Consider the following 25,221-nt stretch of genomic DNA (forward strand, 5'->3'; position numbering starts at 1 on the left):
TGCAATGGAGAGGGTGTTAATATACTGCTTGTATTCTCTTACACTCCAACACATCAATATCATAGATTAAAAGAGATCTCAAAATATGTTACAACAAACATCACAAGTTCCTTTAATACTTAAACATTTATTTAATGATCTAATGTTTAGGTAAGTCTTTAAGTTTTTCAGGTGAATATTAGCACAGAAATAATGCAAAATACATGACAAAAAATTATTATATTGCTCTAGAAGTCTCTACCAAGGCCACAAAGTGTCTGAAAATTCCTGTCTAGCCACACCCATTGGAATCACTGCATTTTAATCACTTTGCATGTGACAACCTCGGAAGAAGGCTTTTTCATGCGATTACCTGGGATCACTGCATATACAGCGTTTTACATTCCGACGGGTGCAGTCGGCAAGTATTTCTGGGCCCTTTTTGCAGGAGGGCAGAGATAAAGTGCCCTGTCAGGGCCCTAAGAAAACAATGGGGTATATTTATCAAAGAGAGAAGTTAATAGTGAAGTTCCGCCACTAGAGTGAAATTCCGCCACTCCTCATTCATTTCTATGGGATTTTTAAGGGCGTATTCATCAAAGGGTGAAATTCCACTTTCACCCATTGATAAATACGCCTTTCAAAATCCCATAGAAATGAATTGAGAGCTGCAGAACTTCACTCTTTGATAAATTTACCCCACTGGCTCTTTACAAAATCAGTTATAAGGTGCTTTACTAGCAAGAAACTTTTTAAATGAAAAGGAAAAGGCAATTTAATCTAAAAAGTTGAAATTGAAAAAGAAAATTCTATTTACAACTTAATTTATGTACAGAATCACAGTATAGAACAAAGTACAGAGTACATTGTACACAGTACAGAATAAAGCTCTTCAATATATCTATTAGAGGTAGATCGTTATTTCAAGTAAATTACTTCCAGGAAACATTTCCTTATTATAATAAATAGACAAAGAGGAAAACTAAGATAATCATCATGACTTCTCCAAAACTGTAAATGGCTGGCCTTGGCCTCATGCCGCTCAGAGATATACAGTACAACTGGTCATAAACAGTGAAGCTAATGTTCACATGTGCTAGGAAGTTTATATGGCAAGTAGAATTATTGGAGAGAGTCGCACAGACATCATGTTTGTTGCAGGTGGGGTGCTTACCCCTTTTATTGTAACCACCTGTGCATCAACATTTTTTGGGGGGGTACACCTTTCCTTCATCAGGAAGAAAGGACAAAGGGAGGTTCGCCCATGACTCTCTCCAAAAATTCTATTTGAAATTGATTGAAGTATGCCATCTAGGGGGATTTTCACCACCAGGCAGGAGAGTCATTGGAAAGGTGAAGAGGTGCAGTATATATGGGCCATGGCTCCTTTCTCTTCCTCATTGTCTGGTGTCCCATTCAACATCATAAGCATATTTGGTTTTCAGCTAAAGGTGGCCATACACAGAGAGATCCACTCATTTGGCGATGTCACCAAACGAGCGGATCTCTCCGATAAATACAAATTGAGGTGGGCGATATCGGGCTGATCTGATCATGGGCCCTAGGGCCCACTGGTAGGATGGCAATGCAGGCAATACAGGCGGTCAGATTGCGGGACTGCATCAAGAAACAGAGTCGCCGCGATCCCGCAGGATTTTTTACCCTGCCCGATCAACATCTGGTGACTTTCGGGCAGATATTGATCGGGGAAGCATGTCGGAGAGCCCCAAACAGGCCAATAAACTGCCGACTCTGTCTGTCGGCAGCTTTTATCGGCACGTGTATGGCCTTTAGACAGATCAACTGCAATGTGACATCATTACAGGAAGATCTGAGCCATGAAATGACAAATATGCCAAGACAGTTGGGCAGAATGGTAGAAATGGGCTACACCACTTGAGCATGTATGGCCAGCTTTAGCATTTTCCTTGGCACAATCAACTGTAGAAGGGGAGGAGTAACCAAATACATTAAATTAAAATGCATGGCTACCGTATATTATGTGTACTTAATAGCACTATTAAGTACACATATTATTGCTGCATTCTTAGTAGCTATATATAAAATCACCTTTTCCTCTATGAGAATAATCTGAAAAATCTACACTAAATTACTTTTAATACTACTCTCAGATGAAAATGTCAATGGTTTTTAATCAGCTGGTATAATGTCCAAATTCCCCACTGTGCCATTACCCTAAAAATCATTGCAAATTACAAGATCAAACTTGGGTCACTGCCATTTAAAGTAAGCCACAAGCATCACATGTTTATGTACGAATCTGAATCGTACAATAAATTGTTAATGGACCGCAGTGAAACATTTGCAGTCACTATTATAATAGGTTGTATACACGTTGTTGTTTAAACTCAGTCTTCCATTTCAATTATCCTTCGTTTCAAAAAACATGAAATCCTAGGAGGAAAAGAAGGAAGGTTATAAGCTTGATGTAGACATACTGCAGGACCAAGTTATTCTCTACTTGTTATAGCCTCTATAGATGGGTTTCACATATGTTTTAATTCTGTGCACAGTAAAATATATTGCCACAATTCATTCCAGGCAGCATCTCAACGGCAGCAGAACCAAAATTATTCAAGTTTCTTATATATGAGTGACAGTAGCTACAATTGTATAAACAGGGTAGCATTCATCTAAAACCAAGCTTGTTGGCCAATTTTTCATGAATATTGGCTTAATGGCTGTGCTGTACCAATGAGGGTACTGGTATTTGGGAAGGTTAATTCAGCTTCTGAAGATATTAGTGTTCTAGAACACAACACATTCTACATTATGGAAGTTGCAATATGTTATTTATTGTTGCTCACCAACCCCTTGGATATTGCTCCCAGTGGCCTCAAAGCAGGTGCTTATTTTTGAATTTCAGGCAAGTTTTGGTTGCATAAAAACCAGGTGCACTGCCAAACAGAGCCTCAATGTAGGTTGACAATCCACATAGGGGCTACCAAATGACCAATCACAGCACTTATTTGGAACCCCAAGAACAATTTTCATGCTAGTGTTACTTCTGAATGTTGCTCATGGGTTCAAAAGTTTGGGGATCCCTGCTCTACTGGGATCAATGTGCCTGTAAATTCTGTGACTATTTTGTTTATCAGTCATATAAATGTGTGCTGCACACAACAATGATATTGACATGTCTGAAACTTGTTAGTATGCCTTTAAGCAAAACATGGGCATCGAGCATAGATCTATAAGAAAAGAAATTAAAATTAACTTACGATGAGGAAACAGGCACCAAGCATGGTAGCTTTGGTTTTTATATCAAGGTCCATTGGAAACTGGATTCCAAAGTTATCAGAATCTGTGAATATTTCGTTTACACTACCAGTCCACTGTTTGGAGATCCTTCCAACCACTGAGCTCTCATCCATTGACTTTACCTAGGAGGAAAACAAAATACACGAATTAACAGTAATTCTTGCCATTAGAAACTGTAGTGTGCAAAACATGAAATATGTTGCAAATAATGGTATATGAATGTATATCAGTTTTTGTAACTGAAGTCAGGCCAGGATTTATGGCAAGGCTACAAAGGTCTGGAACTAGGGCATCAGAGGGGAGGCATGCCGCATACAAATTAGATATGTGCACTGAAGACTGGCATGCAAAGGATTTGAAAATCTCCTGCATGTCTCCAGTGCCGGGCACATGCATATGGGCACACAAAGGAAGGGGGTAGGGGAGGGAACAGGGGTAGGGTAGGGGAAGGGGAGGAGAGAGGGAAGAGGGCGGCCATGAGCTGAGCCATCCTAGGGGTTCCCAGTTAGTAAATCCAGGCATTACTGAAGTTCAGTAAGCTTGGATTAAAAGGAAATATACTTGCTTTCTTATTCAATTCTAAATGAGGTTTTGGTTTAGGCCAAAACTAACCATGTGGCATTAGGCCACATGATTTATGACTAAGCTGCTCCCCTAGCTCATTTGTAATACAATAGCTTGTTATTTATGCATTGATTGTATTTTCTATATTATACCATGCACTTCTATGGTATCCAACTTCAGGTCTCAGCATTTATATCACCCTACCTGCGCACAGGGCAGATGAAGTTGTTTTAAGTCAGGCCCACGTACCTTCAACTTGGTGCCTGGAATTTCACAAAACTGATATACATACTGTATTTTTATCATAAATATTTGAATGGTTGGTAAAATACAATGCTCATCTGTATTCTGAAATACTAGTTTCTCGTCCTGTGCTATATTGTGTGGTAATTTTATGTTCCCATTCCCTACTTCAAAAGATGCAAATGAATTTTTGTTACCTCAAAGTTAATATCAGTGCAACAACTACAAGGAATGCAAGGGCCTCTGATTTTCAGAACGCCTTGTTCTCTCTCATTCTGAATAGTAAATTTAGGCAGATAAGGATGCCAGTTCTGGACAACATAACCAACAACTGTCCCAGGAGGAGCTTGCACTTCAAGCTGTAGAGAAAAATGAAAGTTTAGAGGTTATTTAGCTCCTGATGAACCTAGTCCCAGTGTGTGCTTGTGTTAATGCAACAGGGAATTAAGACTGTCAGCTACAGAGGATCAAGGATAGATGCACATATGTACAGTATCTGTAAAGATCTGCATAAATTGGAGAAATTATATCTAGAAAAATAAAAATTATCTGTTTATTATAGCATGTCAGGGAAGATCATATTAGAATGGCAAAAAAAATAATAAGCAAAATTAGCAAAACAAAGAAGAAGTTGATTAGGAATCATTAGGGATGTAGCGAACGTCGGAAAAAAAGTTCGCGAACATATTCGCGAACTTGCGCAAAAACGCGAGCGGTTCGCGAACGGTTCGCGAACCCCATAGACTTCAATGGGAAGGCGAACTTTAACATCTAAAAAAAAAATTTCTGGCCAGAAAAATGATTTTAAAGTTGTTTAAAGGGTGCAACGACCTGGACAGTGGCATGCCAGAGGGGGATCAAGGGCAAAAATGTATCTGAAAAATCTGCCTGTGTGTGCTTGGAAGAGATAGTGTAGGGGGAGAGCTGTTAGTGATTTCAGGGACAGATGATAGTAAGTTTGCTGGCTAGTAATCTGCTTGATACTGCTCTGTATTGGAGGGACAGAAGTCTGCAGGGATTTGAGGGACATTTTAGCTTAGGTAGCTTTGCTGGCTAGTAATCTACTGTTCTCTTTAAACAACTGCCATACGTTGACCTTGTAGGCATTGTTTGCCCAGTTTTTTTGGACGCAGCCACTGAAGCACAGTTGCCAGAAAAAATATGCCATATAAATGCTGAAAATAGTCATTTTTCGCCATACGTTGACCTTGTAGACATTGTTTGCCCAGTTTTTTTGGTTGCAGCCACTGAAGCACAGTTGCCAGAAAAAATATGCCATATAAATGCTGAAAATAGTCATTTTTCGCCATACGTTGACCTTGTAGACATTGTTTGCCCAGTTTTTTTGGTTGCAGCCACTGAAGCACAGTTGCCAGAAAAAATATGCCATATAAATGCTGAAAATAGTCATTTTTTGCCATATACGTTGAGTCAACGTATGGCAAAAAATGACTATTTTCAGCATTTATATGGCATATTTTTTCTGGCCTCTGTGCTTCAGTGGCTGCGGCCAAAAAAACTGGGCAAACAATGCCTACAAGGTCAACGTCGTTGACCTTGTAGGCATTGTTTGCCCAGTTTTTTTGGCCGCAGCCACTGAAGCACAGAGGCCAGAAAAAATATGCCATATAAATGCTGAAAATAGTCATTTTTTTGGTCGCAGCCACTGAAGCACAGTTGCCAGAAAAATTATGCCATATAAATGCTGAAAATATGCATTTTTTTGGTTGCAGCCACTGAAGCACAGAGGCCAGAAAAATTATGCCATATAAATGCTGAAAATATGCATTTTTTTGGTTGCAGCCACTGAAGCACAGAGGCCAGAAAAATTATGCCATATAAATGCTGAAAATATAAATTTTTTTGGTTGCAGCCACTGAAGCACAGAGGCCAGAAAAATTATGCCATATAAATGCTGAAAATATGCATTTTTTTGGTTGCAGCCACTGAAGCACAGAGGCCAGAAAAATTATGCCATATAAATGCAGAAAATATGCATTTTTTTGGACGCAGCCACTGAAGCACAGTTGCCAGAAAAAATATGCCATATAAATGCTGAAAATAGTCATTTTTTGCCATACGTTGACCTTGTAGACATTGTTTGCCCAGTTTTTTTGGTTGCAGCCACTGAAGCACAGAGGCCAGAAAAAATTAAACCAGTAGGGTTTGCACCCTAGTTTGTAACGGTGGCGGAGGGAGGAGGAGGACGCTAAAGGACAGCTGTGTGTGGAGTCATGAGGCTTGAAGAGAAGGACAGCTGCATAGAAGTCAGAACAAGTCTTCCGGCGTGCAGTAACCCTCCGAGATCCACCCCTCATTCATTTTAATAAAGGTCAGGTAATCGACACTTTTGTGACCTAGGCGAGTTCTCTTCTCAGTTACAATCCCTCCTGCTGCACTGAAGGTCCTTTCTGAGAGCACACTTGAGGCTGGGCAAGACAAGAGGTTCATGGCAAATTGTGACAGCTCTGGCCACAGATCAAGCCTGCGCACCCAGTAGTCCAGGGGTTCATCGCTCCTCAGAGTGTCGATATCTGCAGTTAATGCCAGGTAGTCCGCTACCTGCCGGTCGAGGCGTTCTTTGAGGGTGGATCCAGAAGGGTTGTGGCGCTGCCTTGGACAGAAAAACATTTGCATGTCTGACGTTACAGACTGGCCAAAGGGCTTTGTCCTTGCAGGTGTGCTCGTGGCAGGATTACTGGCACCTCTGCCCCTGGAATGTTGATGAGTTCCTGAAGTGACATCACCCTTAAAAGCATTGTACAACATGTTTTGCAGGCTGGTTTGTAAATGCCGCATCTTTTCGGACTTGTGGTATGTTGGTAACATTTCTGACACTTTATGCTTGTACCGAGGGTCTAGTAGCGTTGCGACCCAGTACAGGTCCTTCTCCTTAAGCCTCTTGATACGGGGGTCCTTCAACAGGCATGACAGCATGAAAGACCCCATTCTCACAAGGTTGGATGCAGAGCTATCCATCTCCTCTTCCTCATTATCAAGGACTGCATCATCCACGGTCTCCTCCCCCCAGCCACGTACAAGACCAGGGGTCCCCAAAAGGTCACCACTAGCCCCCTGGGAAGCCTGCTCCTGTTGGTCCTCCTCCTCCTCCTCCACAAAGCCACCTTCCTCCTCTGACTCCACTTCTGGCACCTCTCCCTGCGTTGCAGCAGGTGCCTGGGTTCGTTCTGGTGATTCCGACCAGAAATCGTGCGCTTCCAGCTCCTCGTCACGCTGGTCTACAGCCTCATCTGTCACTCGTCGCACGGCACGCTCCAGGAATAAAGCGAAGGGTATTAGGTCGCTGATGGTGCCTTCGGTGCGACTGACCATATTTGTCACCTCTTCAAAAGGTCGCATGAGCCTGCAGGCATCGCGCATAAGCACCCAGTAACGGGGGAAAAAAATCCCCAGCTGTGCAGATCCAGTCCTACCACCCAGTTCAAAAAGGTACTCATTGACGGCCCTTTGTTGTTGCAGCAGACGTTCCAACATAAGGAGCGTTGAATTCCAGCGAGTCTGGCTGTCAGAAATCAAACGCCTGACTGGCATGTTGTAGCGCTGCTGAATGTCAGCAAGGCGTGCCATGGCTGTGTAGGAACGTCTGAAATGGGCCGACACCTTTCTGGACTGGGTGAGAACGTCCTGGAATCCTGGGTACTTGGAGACAAAACGTTGGACTATTAAATTTAACACATGTGCCATGCAGGGCACATGTGTTAAATTGCCTAGTCTCAATGCTGCCAACAGATTGCTTCCATTGTCACACACCACTTTTCCGATCTGCAGTTGGTGTGGGGTCAGCCACCGATCGGCCTGTGACTGCAGAGATGACAGGAGTACAGATCCGGTATGGTTTTTGCTTTCCAGGCACGTCATCCCCAAGACAGCGTGACAACGGCGTACCTGGCACGTCGAATAGCCTAGGGGGAGCTGGGGGTGCACAGGTGTGGAGGAGGAGAAGGAGGACCCAGCAGCAGAGTAAGAAGAAGAAGAAGACAAGGTAGAGAGCGATGGAGGAGTAGAGGTGGTGGCAGAACCGCGTGCAATCCGTGGCGGTGACACCAACTCCACTGTTGTTGTTGAGCTACCCATTCCCTGCTTCCCAGCCATTACCAAGTTCACCCAGTGGGCAGTGTAGGTGACATACCTGCCCTGACCATGCTTGGAGGACCATGCGTCAGTAGTCATATGGACCTTTGGCCCAACACTAAGTGACAGAGATGCGGTAACTTGGCTCTGCACATGTTGGTACAGGTGTGGTATTCCCTTTTTAGAAAAAAAATTGCGGCTGGGTACCTTCCACTGCGGTGTCCCAATTGCTACAAATTTGCGGAAGGCCTCAGAGTCCACCAGCTGGTATGGTAAAAGCTGGCGGGCTAAGAGTGCAGACAAGCCAGCTGTCAGACGCCGGGCAAGGGGGTGACAGTCAGACATTGGCTTCTTACGCTCAAACATGGCCTTCACAGAAACTTGGCTGGTGGCAGATGACTGGGAATGGGAACAGGTGGTCAAGGTGGAAGGCGGAGTGGAGGGTGGTTCAGACGGGTCAAGGAGAGCAGAGGTAGAGCAGTAAGATGCTGGACCAGAAGGAGTGTGGCTTTTAGTTTGCCTGTTGCCTTTGAGGTGTTGCTCCCAAAGTGCTTTGTGCTTGCCGCTCATGTGCCTTCGCATAGAAGTTGTACCTATGTGGCTGTTGGGCTTACCAAGGCTCAGTTTCTGACTGCACTCATTGCAAATTACAATGCTTTTGTCAGAGGCACACACATTAAAAAAATCCCACACTGCTGACTTTTTGGAAGTGTGCGATCTGGCGGTAACAGTAGAAGTTGGCGGCATTGGCGGCAATGGCGGGTGCGTTGGCCGGCTGAACACAGGTGCCGATACATGTTGTTGCCCTACTGATCCCTGCGGGCTGTCCTCCCTGCTTCTTCTAAGTCTTATTCTCCTACTGCCTCTCTGACTCTCCGTCTCTCCATCTGAACTACCCTCCTCTTGCTCTCTTCTACTAGGCACCCACAAAACATCAATCTCCTCATCATCATTCTCCTCAGATGCATCAATTTCTTCTGACACATCACAGAAGGAAGCAGCAGCGGGGACCTCCTCCTCATCACTCATTATGTCCATCTCTGTCGTGTTCTCTGCCAGAATTAAATCTGGTGTAAGGTCCTCATCTCCTTCATCTTCTTCTGGCAATAATGGTTGCGCATTACTCAGTTCAAGAAACTCATGGGAAAATAACTCCTCTGACCCCAGTGAAGAAGGGGCACCGGTGGTGGAGGAAGTGTTACGTGGGGTGGCCATAGCAGTGGAGGATGAGGAGGATGTTGTGGTAAAGTTAGAAACGGTAGAGGATGGGGTGTGCTGTGTAAGCCAGTCAACTACCTCTTCAGCATTTTGGGAGTTCAGGGTCATTGGCTTTTTAAAACTGGGCAATTTGCTAGGGCCACAGGATTGCATAGCAGCACAGCCCCTAGCACGGCCTCTGCGTGGCGGCCTGCCTTTGCCTGGCATTATTTTTTAAAAAACAACAACAACAACAAAAACTCAGTTGGTTTTTCTGGAAACGATAATACACACAGCTAGATGGCGGGTTGAAGAAAACAGTGTGCAAATAATGCCTACAAGGTCAACGTATACACTACTACAGCGGTGGATACGGATTACGTAAAATATATTATGGCTGCTTGAAAAAAGTCACTCCGGTGTTTTTTCTGGAGACGGTAATATTATGGATATTTAGACAGAATGTGAACAAGGTCACACAGCTAGATGGCAGGTTGAAGAAAACAGTGTGCAAATAATGCCTACAAGGTCAACGTATACACTACTACAGCGGTGGATACGGATTACGTAAAATATATTATGGCTGCTTGAAAAAAGTCACTCCGGTGTTTTTTCTGGAGACGGTAATATTATGGATATTTAGACAGAATGTGAACAAGGTCACACAGCTAGATGGCGGGTTGAAGAAAACACTGTGCAAATAATGCCTACAAGGTCAACGTATACACTACTACAGCGGTGGATACGGATTACGTAAAATATATTATGGCTGCTTGAAAAAAGTCACTCCGGTGTTTTTTCTGGAGACGGTAATATTATGGATATTTAGACAGAATGTGAACAAGGTCACACAGCTAGATGGCGGGTTGAAGACACACTGTGCAAATAATGCCTACAAGGTCAACGTATACACTACTACAGCGGTGGATACGGATTACGTAAAATATATTATGGCTGCTTGAAAAAAGTCACTCCGGTGTTTTTTCTGGAGACGGTAATATTATGGATATTTAGACAGAATGTGAACAAGGTCACACAGCTAGATGGCGGGTTGAAGAAAACAGTGTGCAAATAATGCCTACAAGGTCAACGTATACACTACTACAGCGGTGGATACGGATTACGTAAAATATATTATGGCTGCTTGAAAAAAGTCACTCCGGTGTTTTTTCTGGAGACGGTAATATTATGGATATTTAGACAGAATGTGAACAAGGTCACACAGCTAGATGGCGGGTTGAAGAAAACACTGTGCAAATAATGCCTACAAGGTCAACGTATACACTACTACAGCGGTGGATACGGATTACGTAAAATATATTATGGCTGCTTGAAAAAAGTCACTCCGGTGTTTTTTCTGGAGACGGTAATATTATGGATATTTAGACAGAATGTGAACAAGGTCACACAGCTAGATGGCGGGTTGAAGAAAACAGTGTGCAAATAATGCCTACAGGGCAAATAATGCCTAAAAGGTCAACTTATACACTACTACAGCGGTAGTAAAATAAAAAAAAGTAAAATAAAAAAAAAATGAATATTAAACTAGGAGCAGCAGATTAGCACACCAGTCCCACTCCCCAACACTGCTAGACTAATAGCACTGGGCTCTTATAGTAGTAGTAGTAGTAGTAGTAAAACAACAAAAAAATAAATAAAAGCAGTCCTTACAAGGACTACTGTTATTGCAGCAGTCAGCAGATGAGATCAGAAGCAGGACAGCTGCCCACTGCAGCTACATACAGAGCACTGCAGTAGAAGGTAGATTACTAGCCAGCAAAGCTACCTAAGCTAAAATGTCCCTCAAACCCCTGCAGACTTCTGTCCCTCCAATAACAGAGCAGTATCAAAACGATTACTAGCCAGCAAACTTTCAACTGTCCCTGAAATCACTAACAGGCAGCAGCTCTCTCCCTACACTATCTCTTCAGCACACACAGGCAGAGTGAAAAAACGCTGCAGGGCTTCGGTTTTTATAGGGAAGGGGAGTGGTCCAGGGGAGAGCTTCCTGATTGGCTGCCATGTACCTGCTGGTCTGGGGTGAGAGGGCAAAAAAAAGCGCCAACAATGGCGAACCCAAAATGGCGAACGTCGCGCGACGTTCGCGAACTTCCGGCGAGCGCGAACACCCGATGTTCGCGCGAACAAGTTCGCCGGCGAACAGTTCGCGACATCTCTAGGAATCATCCCTCTACCAGATACTGGCAGCAAAGCAGTAGCCCATTAATACCTTGCTCTAGCTATAGTCTGATTTTATAGTGGGAAAAATGAGTCTATATTATTTTAAAGACATTTTAGAAGACAATGATGTACAGGTATGAGACCTCTTATGCAGAATGCTCAGGACCTGGGGTTTTCCAGATAAGCGATTACCTGAGATCACTGCATGTAAAGTGTTTTACATTCCGATGATGCAGTTGGCAAGTATTTTTGGGCTCATTTTGCAGGATTTTCTGCAGAGATAAAGCGCCCTGTCAGGGCCCTAAGGAGACACTGGCTCTTTACAAAAATAATTAAAAGGTGCTTTACTAGCAAGAAACGTTTTAAATAAAAAGGAAAATTTGAAGATAAATTATATTTACAACTTAGTACTTTGTACACAGTACAGAATAAAGTTCTTCAATATAACTATTGGGGTGGTGGCACACAGGGAGATTAGCCACCATTTTAAAAAATATTAATTTTTGTTAATGAAAATATATCGTAAATATTATTTTCAATTCTGTTCTGTTTGGCTTAATGAAGTCGTTTGCACATGGATAGGGAACTGTCTACAGGATTGGATACAGAGGGTGGTTGTTAATGGGACATTCTATACTTGGAATAAGGTTCTTAGTGGGGTCCCTCAGGGCTCGGTATTGGGTCCACTTTTATTGAACTTGTTTATTAATGACTTAGAGGAGGATATTTTAAATAATGTATCAGTGTTTGCAGATGGGATGTAAAAATATCCAAGCTACTTATACCCTTAATGGGACTCCACTAGGCAAATCCATTATGGAAAAGGACCTTGGAGTCCTTGTAGATAATAAACTTGGCTGTAGCAAGCAATGCCAGTCAGCAGCTGCAAGGACATATAAGGACTTGAGCTGTATTAAAAGGGGCATAGAGTCACGGCAGGAGGGAGTTATTCTTCCACTGTATAGAGCACTGGTAAGGCCCCATCTAGATTATATACACCATACAGTTTTGGTCTCCAGTGCTCAAACAGGACATTATTGAATTAGAGAGGGTACAGAGAAGGGCAACTAAGCTGGTAAAAGGTATGGAAAATCATAGCTATGAGAAAAGACTGGCCAAATTGGGTTGTTCATGCTGGAGAAGAGGCGCTTAAGGGGTGATATGATAACTATGTATAAATATATAAGGGGATCATATAATAATCTCTCTAATGCTTTATTTACCAGTAGGTCTTTCCAGCTGACACAAGGTCAACCAGTTTGATTAGAAGAGAGGAGGTTCTGGCTAAATATTCGGAAAGGGGTTTTTTACAGTGAGAGATGTGAAGATGTGGAATTCTCTCCCTGAATCAGTTGTACAGGCTGATACATTAGATAGCTTTAAGAAGGCGTTGGATGGCTTTTTAGCTAGTAAGGGAATACAGGGTTATGGAAGATAGCTCATAGTACAAGTTGATCCAGGGACTAGTCTGATTGCCATCTTGGAGTCAGGAAGGAATTTTCCCCACTCTGAGGCAAATTGGAGAGGTTTCAAATTGAGTTTTTTTGCCTTCCTCTGGATCCGCTAGCAGTAGGCAGGTTATTTATAGGTTTTAAACTTGAACTTGATGGAACATGTGTCTTTTTTCAACCTAACTTATTCTGTTACTGTTTATTTAAATGGGAAAATTATTTATGGGAATTTTTCTTTAGTGTTTCCAAGGTGAACATCCCCTTTAAATAAAGCCAATAAACTGTTTTGTCTCCAATAAGAATTCATTATATCTTCAATAAGATCAAGTCGAAGGTACTTTTTTATTATTACAGAGAAAAAGGAAATCATTGATGATCTCATTAAAATGGAGTCTATGGGAGACGGCCTTTCTGTAATTCAGAGCTTTCTGGAAAACAGGTTTCCGGATAATATATGCTATTGTGAAAAATCCTAAAAGTTTGTACTGCAGGGAGGGACTAAGCACAGAAATATGAATGCCCTAGATATACAAATTCGTGAAACTATAAAGACACAAATGTTACATAAGTTGCTTTACGTACTTTTTGTAGGCAACAGGGGAAACAACAGGCTGAACATCTGCACGGCCTGTCTATTTTCATAATCTCCCGACCCGTGTTATCGACAATTGTCATGGTAAAGGGTCGACTTGGGCCACAGTAATTCCGCGTGCAGCAATCATTTTCTTCTGCAGCAAAGTAGACTCTTTGGCCCATGTTGTTTTTTATCTCATATTTGTTGTTTGTTTCAAATCCAGTCAGTGCTAGAAAGCAAATAAAAAGAGAAGAGTGAGTGATTTACATTCAACAGCACAGTCTACACTACAAGGCAAGATCCTTAGCTTAGGTAGGGGATTCATAGGCAATTAAAATGCAACAAATCAGCCTCCTCTAGTGATCAACTCTATGCAATTTTGGTATTAGACTTCTGGCTTCCACACAACTGTTCCTGATGTTGCCAACACTCCTTTCTGCCACCACTTCCCATGGAATGCCTGAAGCACACATCAGATGGGACTCTTCTTAAAAATGCCTGCTAGAGTCAACCTCTTTCACTTGCTAAACTAAACTTTTTGCCTCTCCAGCCTCTCTTCAATTACCACTGCTAGTCAGAGTTGCAGCTTCTCCCAGTGCGAAACCCTAAAAATGAATATGGGTAAAAATACCATATTTTATATACTGGATTTATTGCACCAGCCTAAAGTTTCAGCTTCTCAATAGCAGCAATGATCCAGGACTTCAAACTTGTCATGGGTGGCGCCATCTTGGAAAGTGTCTGTGACACTCACATGCTCAGTGGGCTTTGAGCAACTTAGGGGTCGTCACAAATTATCAATCAGAAAATGATGTTTGTCTGTAATATAAGCTGATGCTAAAGGGCTGATTATTAAATTCTGATGCTAATTGCGCTGGTTTCTGTGCTGCCATGTACTAATTATCTGTATTAATTACTAATCAGCCTTATATTGTGACATTTATATTCTATGTGTACTGTATATTGTGAGTTGGTCACAGCACAAAGCATGTGAATCAGTAGAAAAGAAGATGGGGAGCTATTGGGGCATCTTTGGAGACACAGATCTTTACTGCTAAAGGGTTGTGGTGGCCTTGGGCTGGTACAGAAGCCCAAAACATTATGTACAACATTTCTAGCTACTTCTTTAGTTAGGCTTTAGTTCTCTTTGAAGGAGTGACATTGGTCATGGGGCAAAGACTAAACAGCATGGAAGACATATAAACAGTGCCCCCAGCCTACTGGGTGTGTGCCCTAAACCTCAAGCCTAAAGACAGTGCTGAAAAAGAAGCTATATGACAGATTGATACTAGGGGTGATTCGGGCCCCAAAACTGCACTAAGGTTGGCCCTGTGATGCCCCCCCATCTTCCGTTGATGCGGTCAGGAGGAGGGGGGGTGCATCATTAGTGCAGGGCAGCTTTTTGCTACTCCTGGTAACTAGTGGAAAACTGATGCCTGAGGCATGGTTTTCACCTTGCCTCATGGCCGATGCACCCCTGATTGATGCAGGAGTGTAATGTGGGTTTGGGTGTTAATTTTAGAATGTGCAAATAGCACTAGGTAAGTTTAAAACGATACCAGGTCTGGATTAGGATTCAAAATAGGCCCTGGCATTTCAGAGGCCCAAACAGCCCAACACAGGCCCAATAAATAGTGAGTGTCTATGGCATTTTACAGCAGCCCCTCTGGCTTTGCCAGGATTCACAGATTGCCAGTCCAGGCCTGAGCTATACTGACACTTGTTAAAACATGCAACTTTAAATATCCCTTGTGCCTTAATAATCAGTTACAGGATGCAAAGCTCTCTTGTACAAAATAGGATAGATGCAGCAAAGACAGTAATAATGGTCTTTTTAGTTTTTTTCAGTTCAGTAAAGGAATTGTTCAGTATAAAAATAAAAACTGTGCAAAATAAAAAATGTTTTCAATAAAGTTAGTTAGCCAAAAATGTAACGTATAAAGTGACTGTGTGTCTAACAGAACAAGACAGAACACTACTTGGTTTCCACTTGGTACCAAGCAGTAACCAATCAGAGACTTGGGGGGGGGGGCACATGGGTCATAACTGTTGCTTTTGAATCTAAGCTGCATGCTGAGGATCAATTACAAATTTACTGAACAGTTATGTCCCATGTGGCCCCCCTTAAAGTCGCTGACTAACTCAGAGTTATAGAGCTGAAAAGCAGGAAGTTGTGTTCTCTTCTGTTAGGTCAGACATCCAGTCAATCCAGCCTTTCTATATTAAATTTTTGGCTAACTAACTATATTAGAAACATTTTTTATTTTGTACAGTCTAACTATTTATCCAGATTTAATATTTACACTGAACTGTTCCTTCAAGCTAAACCACGGATATCAGCTTGGTTCACCCTCTATTTAGATTTTTTTTCTATGGCAGCTTTTGATACAATCTTGGTGGCAAGGGTTTGAAACACCAGGCCAACATGGGCTTTAGGGAACTTCAGATACTGAAATGAATGACTGATTTTACAAGATCTCTGCTTTTATTAATAGACTGTTTCTGTCCATTAGCTATATTTCTCACTGTACTTTATCCATTGCTATCACATTTTTTGCCTCTTACATCCTTTCTATACCCAGTAATGAAAAACGTGGCAGTAGAATAAGAAGAACTCTGCTCACTAGTCTTGTATTTGTTCCATATAAAACTATGTTCCTCCAGTTGTGTGTGTATGAACATGCAAACAGTGGCTTGTAGAGTTGCTCATGCTTTGGCCTTGCATTGCTGTGTTTCTGAGTTTGAATCCAACCTGGGGACTATCTGCAAGAATGTGGTATATTATTCTCTTGGCTGTGTCAGTTTACTCTGGTTTCACCCCACATGCAAAAAAACATACAGTCAAGTTAAGTGGCTGATGATTAAATTGAACCTAGTGTGGTATGTGAATGTGTACAATCACTGTAAAGCACTGCAAACATGTGTCAGCACTATATAATTAAAGTTTAATAATATCTCTATTATGTATCAAGTTATTTAATGTTTTAACTATTGGAAGCCATGGTATTCACAATGCTTTGATCATTGTGTGTTTTGCAAGTGGGAACGAGGTTCAAAAGAATTAATATGTCAGTATATCCTTTATACTGTCCAACCAAGTCATAAGTACAAAATATTTTGGCACACAACGTAGTACAAAATACACTGTGTAAAGAGAACTGACAAACCTTCTAGCAGCTCAACTTGTTGGTGAACCAGTATCTGGTCAATCTGTCAAGTTAAAAGATAAGATTAAGCATTAGGTTTAATAAAAGTACACAATAATGTTCAGCCATAACCCAGTTGAACACGAGAAACACATTTCTATATACTATTATTTACTTATTCATTTACAGTATTTATTTAAACCAGTGAAGTAACTAGTAGTGACCGATAAGCAATTAGTTTTGATGGGGCTTTAAAGGAACAGTAACACACAAAATATGAAAGTTTTTGTTTAAGTAATAAAAATATAATGTACTGTTGTCCTGCACTGGTACAACTGGTGTGTTTGCTGCAGAAAATCCACTATAGTTTATATAAAAATACATCAGTCCATTATATTGTCATTCCTTTAAAACACTTTAATTTTTTGGTGTTCTGCTCCCTTGAGCTAGATAAACAAGGGACAAAAATATCAGACTTTTAATCTTGTGTATGATACCAAGTATAATTAAAGATAACTAAAGCTATAACACACATTGTTTCACATAAAAATATTTTTTATATAAATGTTTCAAATATAAAGCTATCTTGCTATATACTGTAGAGACCTTCAAATGGATTCTCCATTGGAGTGAAGGGGTAATCCTCTTCATCAGCATTTCTATGTGTCAAAATCTGTGGTAGATGCCGGTCACTTTATATTTATATCTATCTATTATCTATCATCTATTTATCTATCATCTATCTATCTATCTATCTATCTATCTATCTATCTATCTATCTATCTATCTATCTATCTATCTATCTAGTATACATGATCTTCTGTTGTTACCTGACTCAGATATTCCAGCCCTGGCGGGCAGTTAGGGATGGCAGGGGGAACCGGCATCCAGGCAGTTACAGGAACACCAGGCTGATTTGGCATCGCTTGGCCAGGCTGAACTTTAGAATGTAAAGCACAATGGCAAGAAGAATAGCCAGTTAGTAGCTGCTGGTATACACTACTGTAACAAGTAATTTTATTTTGCACCATTGGGTTTTCTCGTTTCTTGATAATTTGTATATACTGTATTGTACAGAAAAGGGTTTTTGGACTTTTTGTTTCAACCCCTCCCCCCTTCAAGTAGGGCTTCAAAGAAAATATAGTACAGGTATGGGATCTGTTACATATAAACTCTTTAGCCAGAATGATTCAAATTACAGGAAGGCCATCACCCTCAGACTCCATTTTAATCAAATAATTGCATTTTTTATAATTATTTCCTTTTTCTCTGTAATAATAAAACAGTACCTTGTACTTGATCCCAACTAAGATATAATACATCTATAAAGGAGGCGAAACAATCCTATTGAGTTTAATTAATGTTTAAACAATTTTTTTAGTAGACTTAAAATACGGAGATCCAAATTACAGAAGGATCCCTTATCCGGAAAACCCGCGTCCCAATCATTCTGGATGAAATACCCCATACCTGTAGAGAAAATACTGCCTTTCAGACTGGGTCACTCTACTACTGCTCCCCGTCCCCAACTGTGGCCAGCCTCACAGTTTGGCAATTATTTCTAAAGGGGAAGTACATTTACAATATTTTGTAGTGGGTGATTAATTCACTTATCATTAGTATCTGATAATTTTTCATATACATAGTTTATTATTCTGCTTCCTTAATCACAGTTATTTTTCCTGCTGTAGATACCTTGAGTATACTGTTTGGACTTCTGTACCCATATTTTTTTTTTGTAAATTCTTTATTTAAGATTTATATGGGGATGGGGATACAGAAAGCAAGAAGGAGTGGGAGGGATTATCTGCCTTTATATTACTATCCGTCACCTTGTTAATTACTGCTAGAATTTTACTCCAATAGTCGTGCATTACTGGGAAAGTCAACCATATGTGTGTATGAGTTCCATCTGAGATGTTACATCTCCAACACAATCCTGAATTAGCAGGGTACATGTTTTTCAGTTTTAGAGGTGTGTAGTGCCACCTCATACTTAATTTGTATATTGCCTCTCTAGTTCTAACTGCCCTGGATGACTTATGTACCGATTTAAGAATTCTAAGCCAAATGTTGTCAGACAATTCCATTTTTAATTCCTTTTCCCATTCCGAGCATGTAGGACTGGGGCTTTGAGATTAATTCTCAATGAACAATTTGTAGGTTTTTGAGAGGGGTTTGTTTATGTCCCATGTTCTGAACAGGAGTGTTTCCCAACTCGTGTCAGGCCTGTTCCATTCTTTATTTACACGTGATTGAATAAAACACTGTAATTGGTTATACTCCCAAGTGTCTCTTGGGTGAATACCCCACATCTTTTGGATGTCTGCTAAGGGAATCATTTTGTTATTTCTAATAAAGTCTTTTCATTTTGTTGTTATTCCACTTTCCCCATCTCTTAAAAGCTCCTTTTTCCATACTTGGTTGGAAATCAGGCTTTGTACCCATATTTTTTATGGTAGAAAAAACTAATGGAACTAATGGAATATTGTGTCAGCATCAGTATTCAATTTCACAATGTTCAGGTCAACAACCAGAACAACTGGGACTGCAGGAAGCAGATCCTCTTCAATTCATCATGTCGATGCTCCACACACCCACCAACACAATGAATCTGCAGATTGTATTTTAAGCTTGACAGGCGGCTTGAAGGAAGTTCATGTAGTATAGTCTATCTATCTGGACAGTTTTTAGAGTTTTAGTGAATTTAGTGAAGAATTTGACTCTGTTTGCAGAATAGTGAAGAAATTTCCCCCCAATCCTATACAACGACAGCAGGCTTAAGGAGGCATTATCCCGCAATGCCATAAAGTATGTGTCAATGAAAGCCCCCACTTTAGGAAGTATCTTGGCCCCTAGGGCCAGTTGGCTCTTGCTAAAGGGAACTTTAAATGTGGAGCAACTATGTGCAAAACCTGCAAAGTAATTGACGTTAGTCATGATTTTAAATCTAAAGTTACAGGTCGTGTAAATCAGAACAAAGGTTTCTATAACTGTAATTCAAAACGTATAGTTAATCTCTTAGAGTGCAGATTATGAATTATTGGTTGATCTATTCGTTGCTTAAGAGAGAGAGAGTACATAAAGGCCATTGAAAAGAAGGATGAAAAATCCCCTGTAGGAAAACATTTTTGCATCTTGTTCTCCCAAAGGTATCCAATAGAACTTTTTTTTTTTTTTTTGAAGTAATTAAAAAAATGTAATATTAGATATACCATGACCTGGATGAATGAAAATCTTCATAGTCATGTTATAGAACAAGTTAGAACATTTTGCACCCCTTAAATCTAAGAGAGGCTATCTGGATCCTTAAAAGGCACCAATCATAACTAAAATCATTTACTAAGTAAAGACACTATGTGAAAGTTCATGGAATGCTATTTTAGAATTTTAGAATTGTTTGTATATTGTAAATTATCAGCTCACTGTACCTTCTGCAAGATCTCCCATATCTCCTCTGCAGTTCTAGCTAAGGCAGGCATCTTGGATTTCACTGGCTCCTCCGACCTATACCTTCACAGCCAGCTGCAGCTCTGAAATCTCGCACATGCTCAGTTGAAATTCCTTGGTTGTTTAGTAACCCTTCTAAGCTATTTTCAAATCAGCCAAACCTCTGTGTTAGCTGCTGTTCAGTAGTGCTGCCACCTGCTGGAAGTTAGTGTTTGCCCTTCATTTGCATAATAACATCACCAGCAGGGGACAAGATAGGGAAACCTCCTGATACTTTACTAAAACAAGGCATTCTGGGTAGAATACTCAAGGCAATACTACAATCTGAGCATGCTCCTGAAATTTGCATGTTATGGCCACTGTTATAGTCACTGTATGGACTCCCTCCCATTTGACAAAGTAAGGGATTTTTTAAAACCTTAAGTTTTTTTTAAAAAAAATACAATTGTAGTTTGATTGAATGTGTTTAGGTTGTACTGGTCAGATTGTTAATATGTGTTTGATTTTGGCTGCGATAGGTGCCCTTTAAGTTGGATACCAGAGTTCCTAGGGGTTTAAACACAAGGCACGATCTTGCATATTTATATTAATAGGAATTTTAATGTTATACTACATTTAAAGTGATTTTATGACCCGTTGCGATGCTTTATAAATTGACTATTGGTATTACGCTTTGCTCACAGTATGCTCAGTTGAATTCTAGTATTGGCACGTTTTAAAAAAGGAGGGCCCTTTTTAAAGATAAGTTCCTTCCTTTTTATTGTTTTGTTTGCTTCATTGCTTTTTAATGCTGTATAATAAAGGGTGATTTTAACTTTGGGTGGCATAACTTAAATGTGATATGCAATTGTTATACTAAGGGCTGATAATTAATGTGGAGCCCGGCAGAGGTCCCTGTTATGCTACCTATTTAAGGAAACAATGACCACTAATTTGTGAGCCTATGGTTAAGGGTGTTTCTCCTGAAACCTGTTAGTTATGCAGATTCTCCACCTGTTTCAATAAACAGCCTCTTATCTTATTCAGAGTGCCGCCTGATCTATGTGCCGAGTGGATACATATAAAGCTGGGACGCTGGTGGCAGAGCACACGGAGAAGTAAGGTATATATATATATATATATATATATATATATATATATATATATATATATATATATATATATATATATATTATATATATATATATATATATATATATATATATATATAGGAATGGAGCGGTACACAAGCTTTGCAAAAAGTGTATAAGTGTATATTCAAATTCAATACATCAGTACAGAAACGTTTCAGGCAGGCTATATGGCCTTTATCAAGCCATATATAAAGGGCATATAGCCTGCCTGAAACGTTGCTGTACTGATGTGTTGAATTTAAATATACACTTTTAGCAAAGTGGGGACGAGACGAAGAAGTGTGCAACGAGATCCTCGCTTAGTGCACTGGTAAGAGTGCTGGGGCATTTTCAACTTTGGCAACTTTGTATATATATATATATATATATATATATATATATATATATATATATATATATATATATATATATATATATATATATATATATATATATATATATATATATATATATATATATATATATATATATATACAGGGCCGCCATCAGGGGGGGACAGGGGGGACAAGCGTACCGGGCCCGGGCATGAAGGGGGGCCCGGCAGCGCTGCATTTTTTTGAAGATCCGGGCCCCCCTTACGAGCGCCCGAGCCGTACGTCTTGCCTCTTCAGTGCCGAATGCGGAAGTGCCGAAAAGCCGAAGCCGATGCGACGAAAAGACCCGAAGTCACGGAAAAAGCCGAAGTCCCGAAGTCACGAAGCGCCGAAAAGACCCGAAGTCACGAAAACAGCCGAAGCCGAAGTCCTGAAGCAGCGCAAAGACCCGAAGTCACGAAAACAGCCGAAGCCGAAGTCCTGAAGCGGTGAAAAGACCCGAAGTCACGAAAGGAGGCGAAGTTGAAGTACTGAAGCCATGAGTTCAATTCTACTGAACACCAGTTTGTGTTTTTTTTTTTTTAATCCCCTGGCCACCAATGTATTATTTTAATATTCTATAGGCCCCTGCCACCAATCTTTTTTTTAAAACTTTTGTTTTTGGGGCCCCAATTTTTTTTTAACTCGTAAGGGGCCCCTTGCCACCATTGTTTTTTTTTGGGTTTTTTTTTTTTTAAAAAAATTAATTTTCTTTTTGGTGGCCCCAAATTTTTTTAACTTGTAAGGGGGCCCCTGCCACCAGTTTTTTTTTTTTTTTCAAAAAAAAATTATTTTTTTTTTAAATTTTTTTTGGGGCCCCAATTTGTTTTTAACTTATAAGGGGGCCCCTGCCGCCAATGTTTTGTTTTTTTTTCAAAAAAAAATTAATTTTTTTTCAAATTTTTTTTTGGGCCCCAATTTGTTTTTAACTTAGAAGGGGGCCCCTGCCACCAATGTTTGTTTATTTTTTAGTTTTTTTTACATTTTTTTTTGTTGGGGCCCCAAGTTTTTTTTAACAGGGGGCCCCTGCCACCAATGTTTTTAAAAAAAAAAAAATTTTAATTTTTTTTTTTTTGGGGCCCCAATTTTTTTTATAAGGGGGCCCTGACCATCAATAGCTTTTTACAACTTGTGTGGGGGGGGTTACTTTTTTAGCGCTGATGTCTGTGTGGTCTTTTAACTGCGATGTGGGCGGGATATGGGGTGGAGCTTGGTAGTCAGTGTGGGCGGGGCCCAGGGGGCCCCAAAAATTTTGTTGTACGGGGCCCCGTGATTTCTAATGGCGGCCCTGTATATATATATATATATATATATATATATATATATATATATATATATATATATATATATATATATATATATATATATATATATATATACAGAAACACAAATCTAAAGCCAGCCTGTGCAGTTCTCAATGGTTACTTACAAAGGTTATTTTAGCATTGGTAAAAAATCTCTTACCTTGGTATGGTCCAGGAGGATATCCAGCAGGTTGGTACTCAGCCGGTGAAAATCCATAAGGATTTTGTTGTGGGGCATATCCTGAATAATCTGCATTTGGAAATCCTGGGTTCCCATAACCAAGATTTGGATTAGGTTCATTACCACCTGATAAAAGATATAAATGACTGTAATGACACAATTCATCACGGGGAAAGAGAAATTTCTCATAATTGCAATTGAGTAAAGGAAAAATAAAGAAAAAGGCTGCCCGGAATCAGCTTGAATCTGCTTGCGTTTATGCACTAGCTCAAGCATAATCACACTGTCTTTAAAAAAAACACAGTGTGAACATGACATGTGTAGCATTTGTCTGAAGGTATGAAAATCACGTGTATTGTAAGCATATTAAACAGCATTTAAAGTGATTACTATGTATAAATCATCTGTACTTCTATTTTAACTAAAACACCATTGATTTTATTAGCGATGTACATTGTTTAATGCATTACCTTTCATCTCCATGTCGCCCCACAGACTCTAAAATAGGAAGGGAAAAAAACAGTGTTTAAATGACACACCTAACAATTAGTCTTCTAGTATCAGTTACTGATTCAAACTACGCATGGACCTCTCAGATACTGTTACTGTATGCATCCTGGAGTCTCCAAAGCAAACCCATCAACCCTAACACCGAATAGTATCCGACAACAAATTAATTATGGTCTGTTGAAAGAATACTAAAGTATAGCTTGATTTAATGAATAGGTGTATAGAAACATTGAAAACCATTTAAATCTTATTATATTTAAAAGGAAAAAATATAGGCTATTTATTAGTGGTGTTAACTCTTAAATTGCATTTCACTTGAGCCTACTTAAAGCTAGCTACATATGTATAACCTATACGCCATAATATGGCTATACTTCTAAAGCCAAATACACAAAATGTAACTTTTTTAAATTTTTAGGAAGACGCAAAGGATATAATTTGCACTGTTTAACAACTGAGGTTTAACAAATTTATAATTTACAGAGTAACACATTTCACATGTTCACAAACCCAGCTCTCCCTAACTGTCAGTTTACTCTGTTTCCACTTGGGAACTGAGTGCATGCCCTAAGGCAGCCATCTAATGTTTCTTGGAATGTTGCATACAATTACCCCTGGGAAGGAGTAAGAGCAGCTTTCGTTTGTGGACTTATTTAGGGACCTGCATCTATACATGGATCACTGAAGGATGCGATGGAATGTAATATGGTTGCAGCCTGGATTCTGGAAACAAACAAGGGTGTGGCTATTATGGGAATTGCCTCTGTATGGATTATTGATTATTCAGAGCATTAGGATACTGACAAATTATAGCCACAAATTAGAGCTTTTTCTGTTTGTGCAGACTACACTGGGTTTTCAAAGGACTTTTTTTAAAGCACATTTTTAATGAATGATATTGCATTTTTGAGGAACACTCAACATCACAGTATAAAGACAAGTCTAAAGATTGTTTCACTTTTATTTGACTTTAAAGGGGAACTCCGGCTTCCAAACTAAAATTTGATAAAGAGGCCCACATAACACAGAAACCCCTAATATACCTACCACCATTATCGGTTGCTTTAAAAAGTATGAATAAATGAAAAATTTCTATGCTGAAATCCAGCTAACAGTTCTTTTCTTTCGACATCATTTGAAATCCTGGCAGGGAAGGAGGGACTAAAACACTGATGTTACAAATTGTTACAACTTCCACAGCTTACAGACAGCATGCAGGAACTACATAACCCACAATGCATTGTACTGTGATGTTCTGTTCCTTACTGAAATCACGTGTGCAGGGAATTGTGGCGTTTGGAAGATGCAGGTTCAGGACAGCTGGCTGTTGATTCAATGTAACGGTAGTCAGCCAGCTCAGCAAAGTAGTCAGAGAGATCAGCAGGAGAGCAGGGGGCTAGGCTTAGGGAACTGATTCAAACCATTACAAGTCATGAAAAGTCTGCATATTTTTTTACTTATGTTGTGGAGTTCCCCCTTTAAATGCAGAAAAGACATTGGCATCCACAGGATCACTTTATTGGTGAGTTTACTTGGATAATTTGGCAAGCTTCCAGGACTCAGGGGCGCTTCGCCAATGAG

At 40.2% G+C, this 25,221-nt stretch overlaps 1 protein-coding gene across 1 annotated transcript; it reads right to left on the reverse strand.

Moving 5' to 3' along the window:
* On the reverse strand, positions 1-24,669 carry LOC108718144 (phospholipid scramblase 1). Its single transcript, XM_018265793.2, has 8 exons — positions 23,601-24,669; positions 23,110-23,256; positions 17,540-17,649; positions 16,731-16,773; positions 13,572-13,792; positions 4,266-4,427; positions 3,222-3,383; positions 1-2,394 (listed from the first exon to the last, which is right to left on the reverse strand). The coding sequence occupies exons 1-8, from the start codon at positions 23,611-23,613 to the stop codon at positions 2,362-2,364; spliced, it is 891 nt and encodes a 296-aa protein (XP_018121282.2). The 5' UTR covers positions 23,614-24,669; the 3' UTR covers positions 1-2,361.
* Positions 24,670-25,221: the final 552 nt, after the last annotated feature.

The sequence above is a fragment of the Xenopus laevis genome, chromosome 5S (genome assembly GCF_017654675.1).
Source record: "Xenopus laevis strain J_2021 chromosome 5S, Xenopus_laevis_v10.1, whole genome shotgun sequence".
NCBI classification, from domain to species: domain Eukaryota; kingdom Metazoa; phylum Chordata; class Amphibia; order Anura; family Pipidae; genus Xenopus; species Xenopus laevis.

Bases quoted from the DNA above. Each gene is read 5' to 3' on its own strand.
- LOC108718144 (XM_018265793.2), bottom strand. The intron at 17,650-23,109 runs GTAAGAGATTTT...TACATTCTAAAG, and splicing joins TCCTCCTGGACCATACCAAG to TTCAGCCTGGCCAAGCGATG. The intron at 3,384-4,265 runs GTAACAAAAATT...TTTTCCTCCTAG, and splicing joins GCACTGATATTAACTTTGAG to GTAAAGTCAATGGATGAGAG.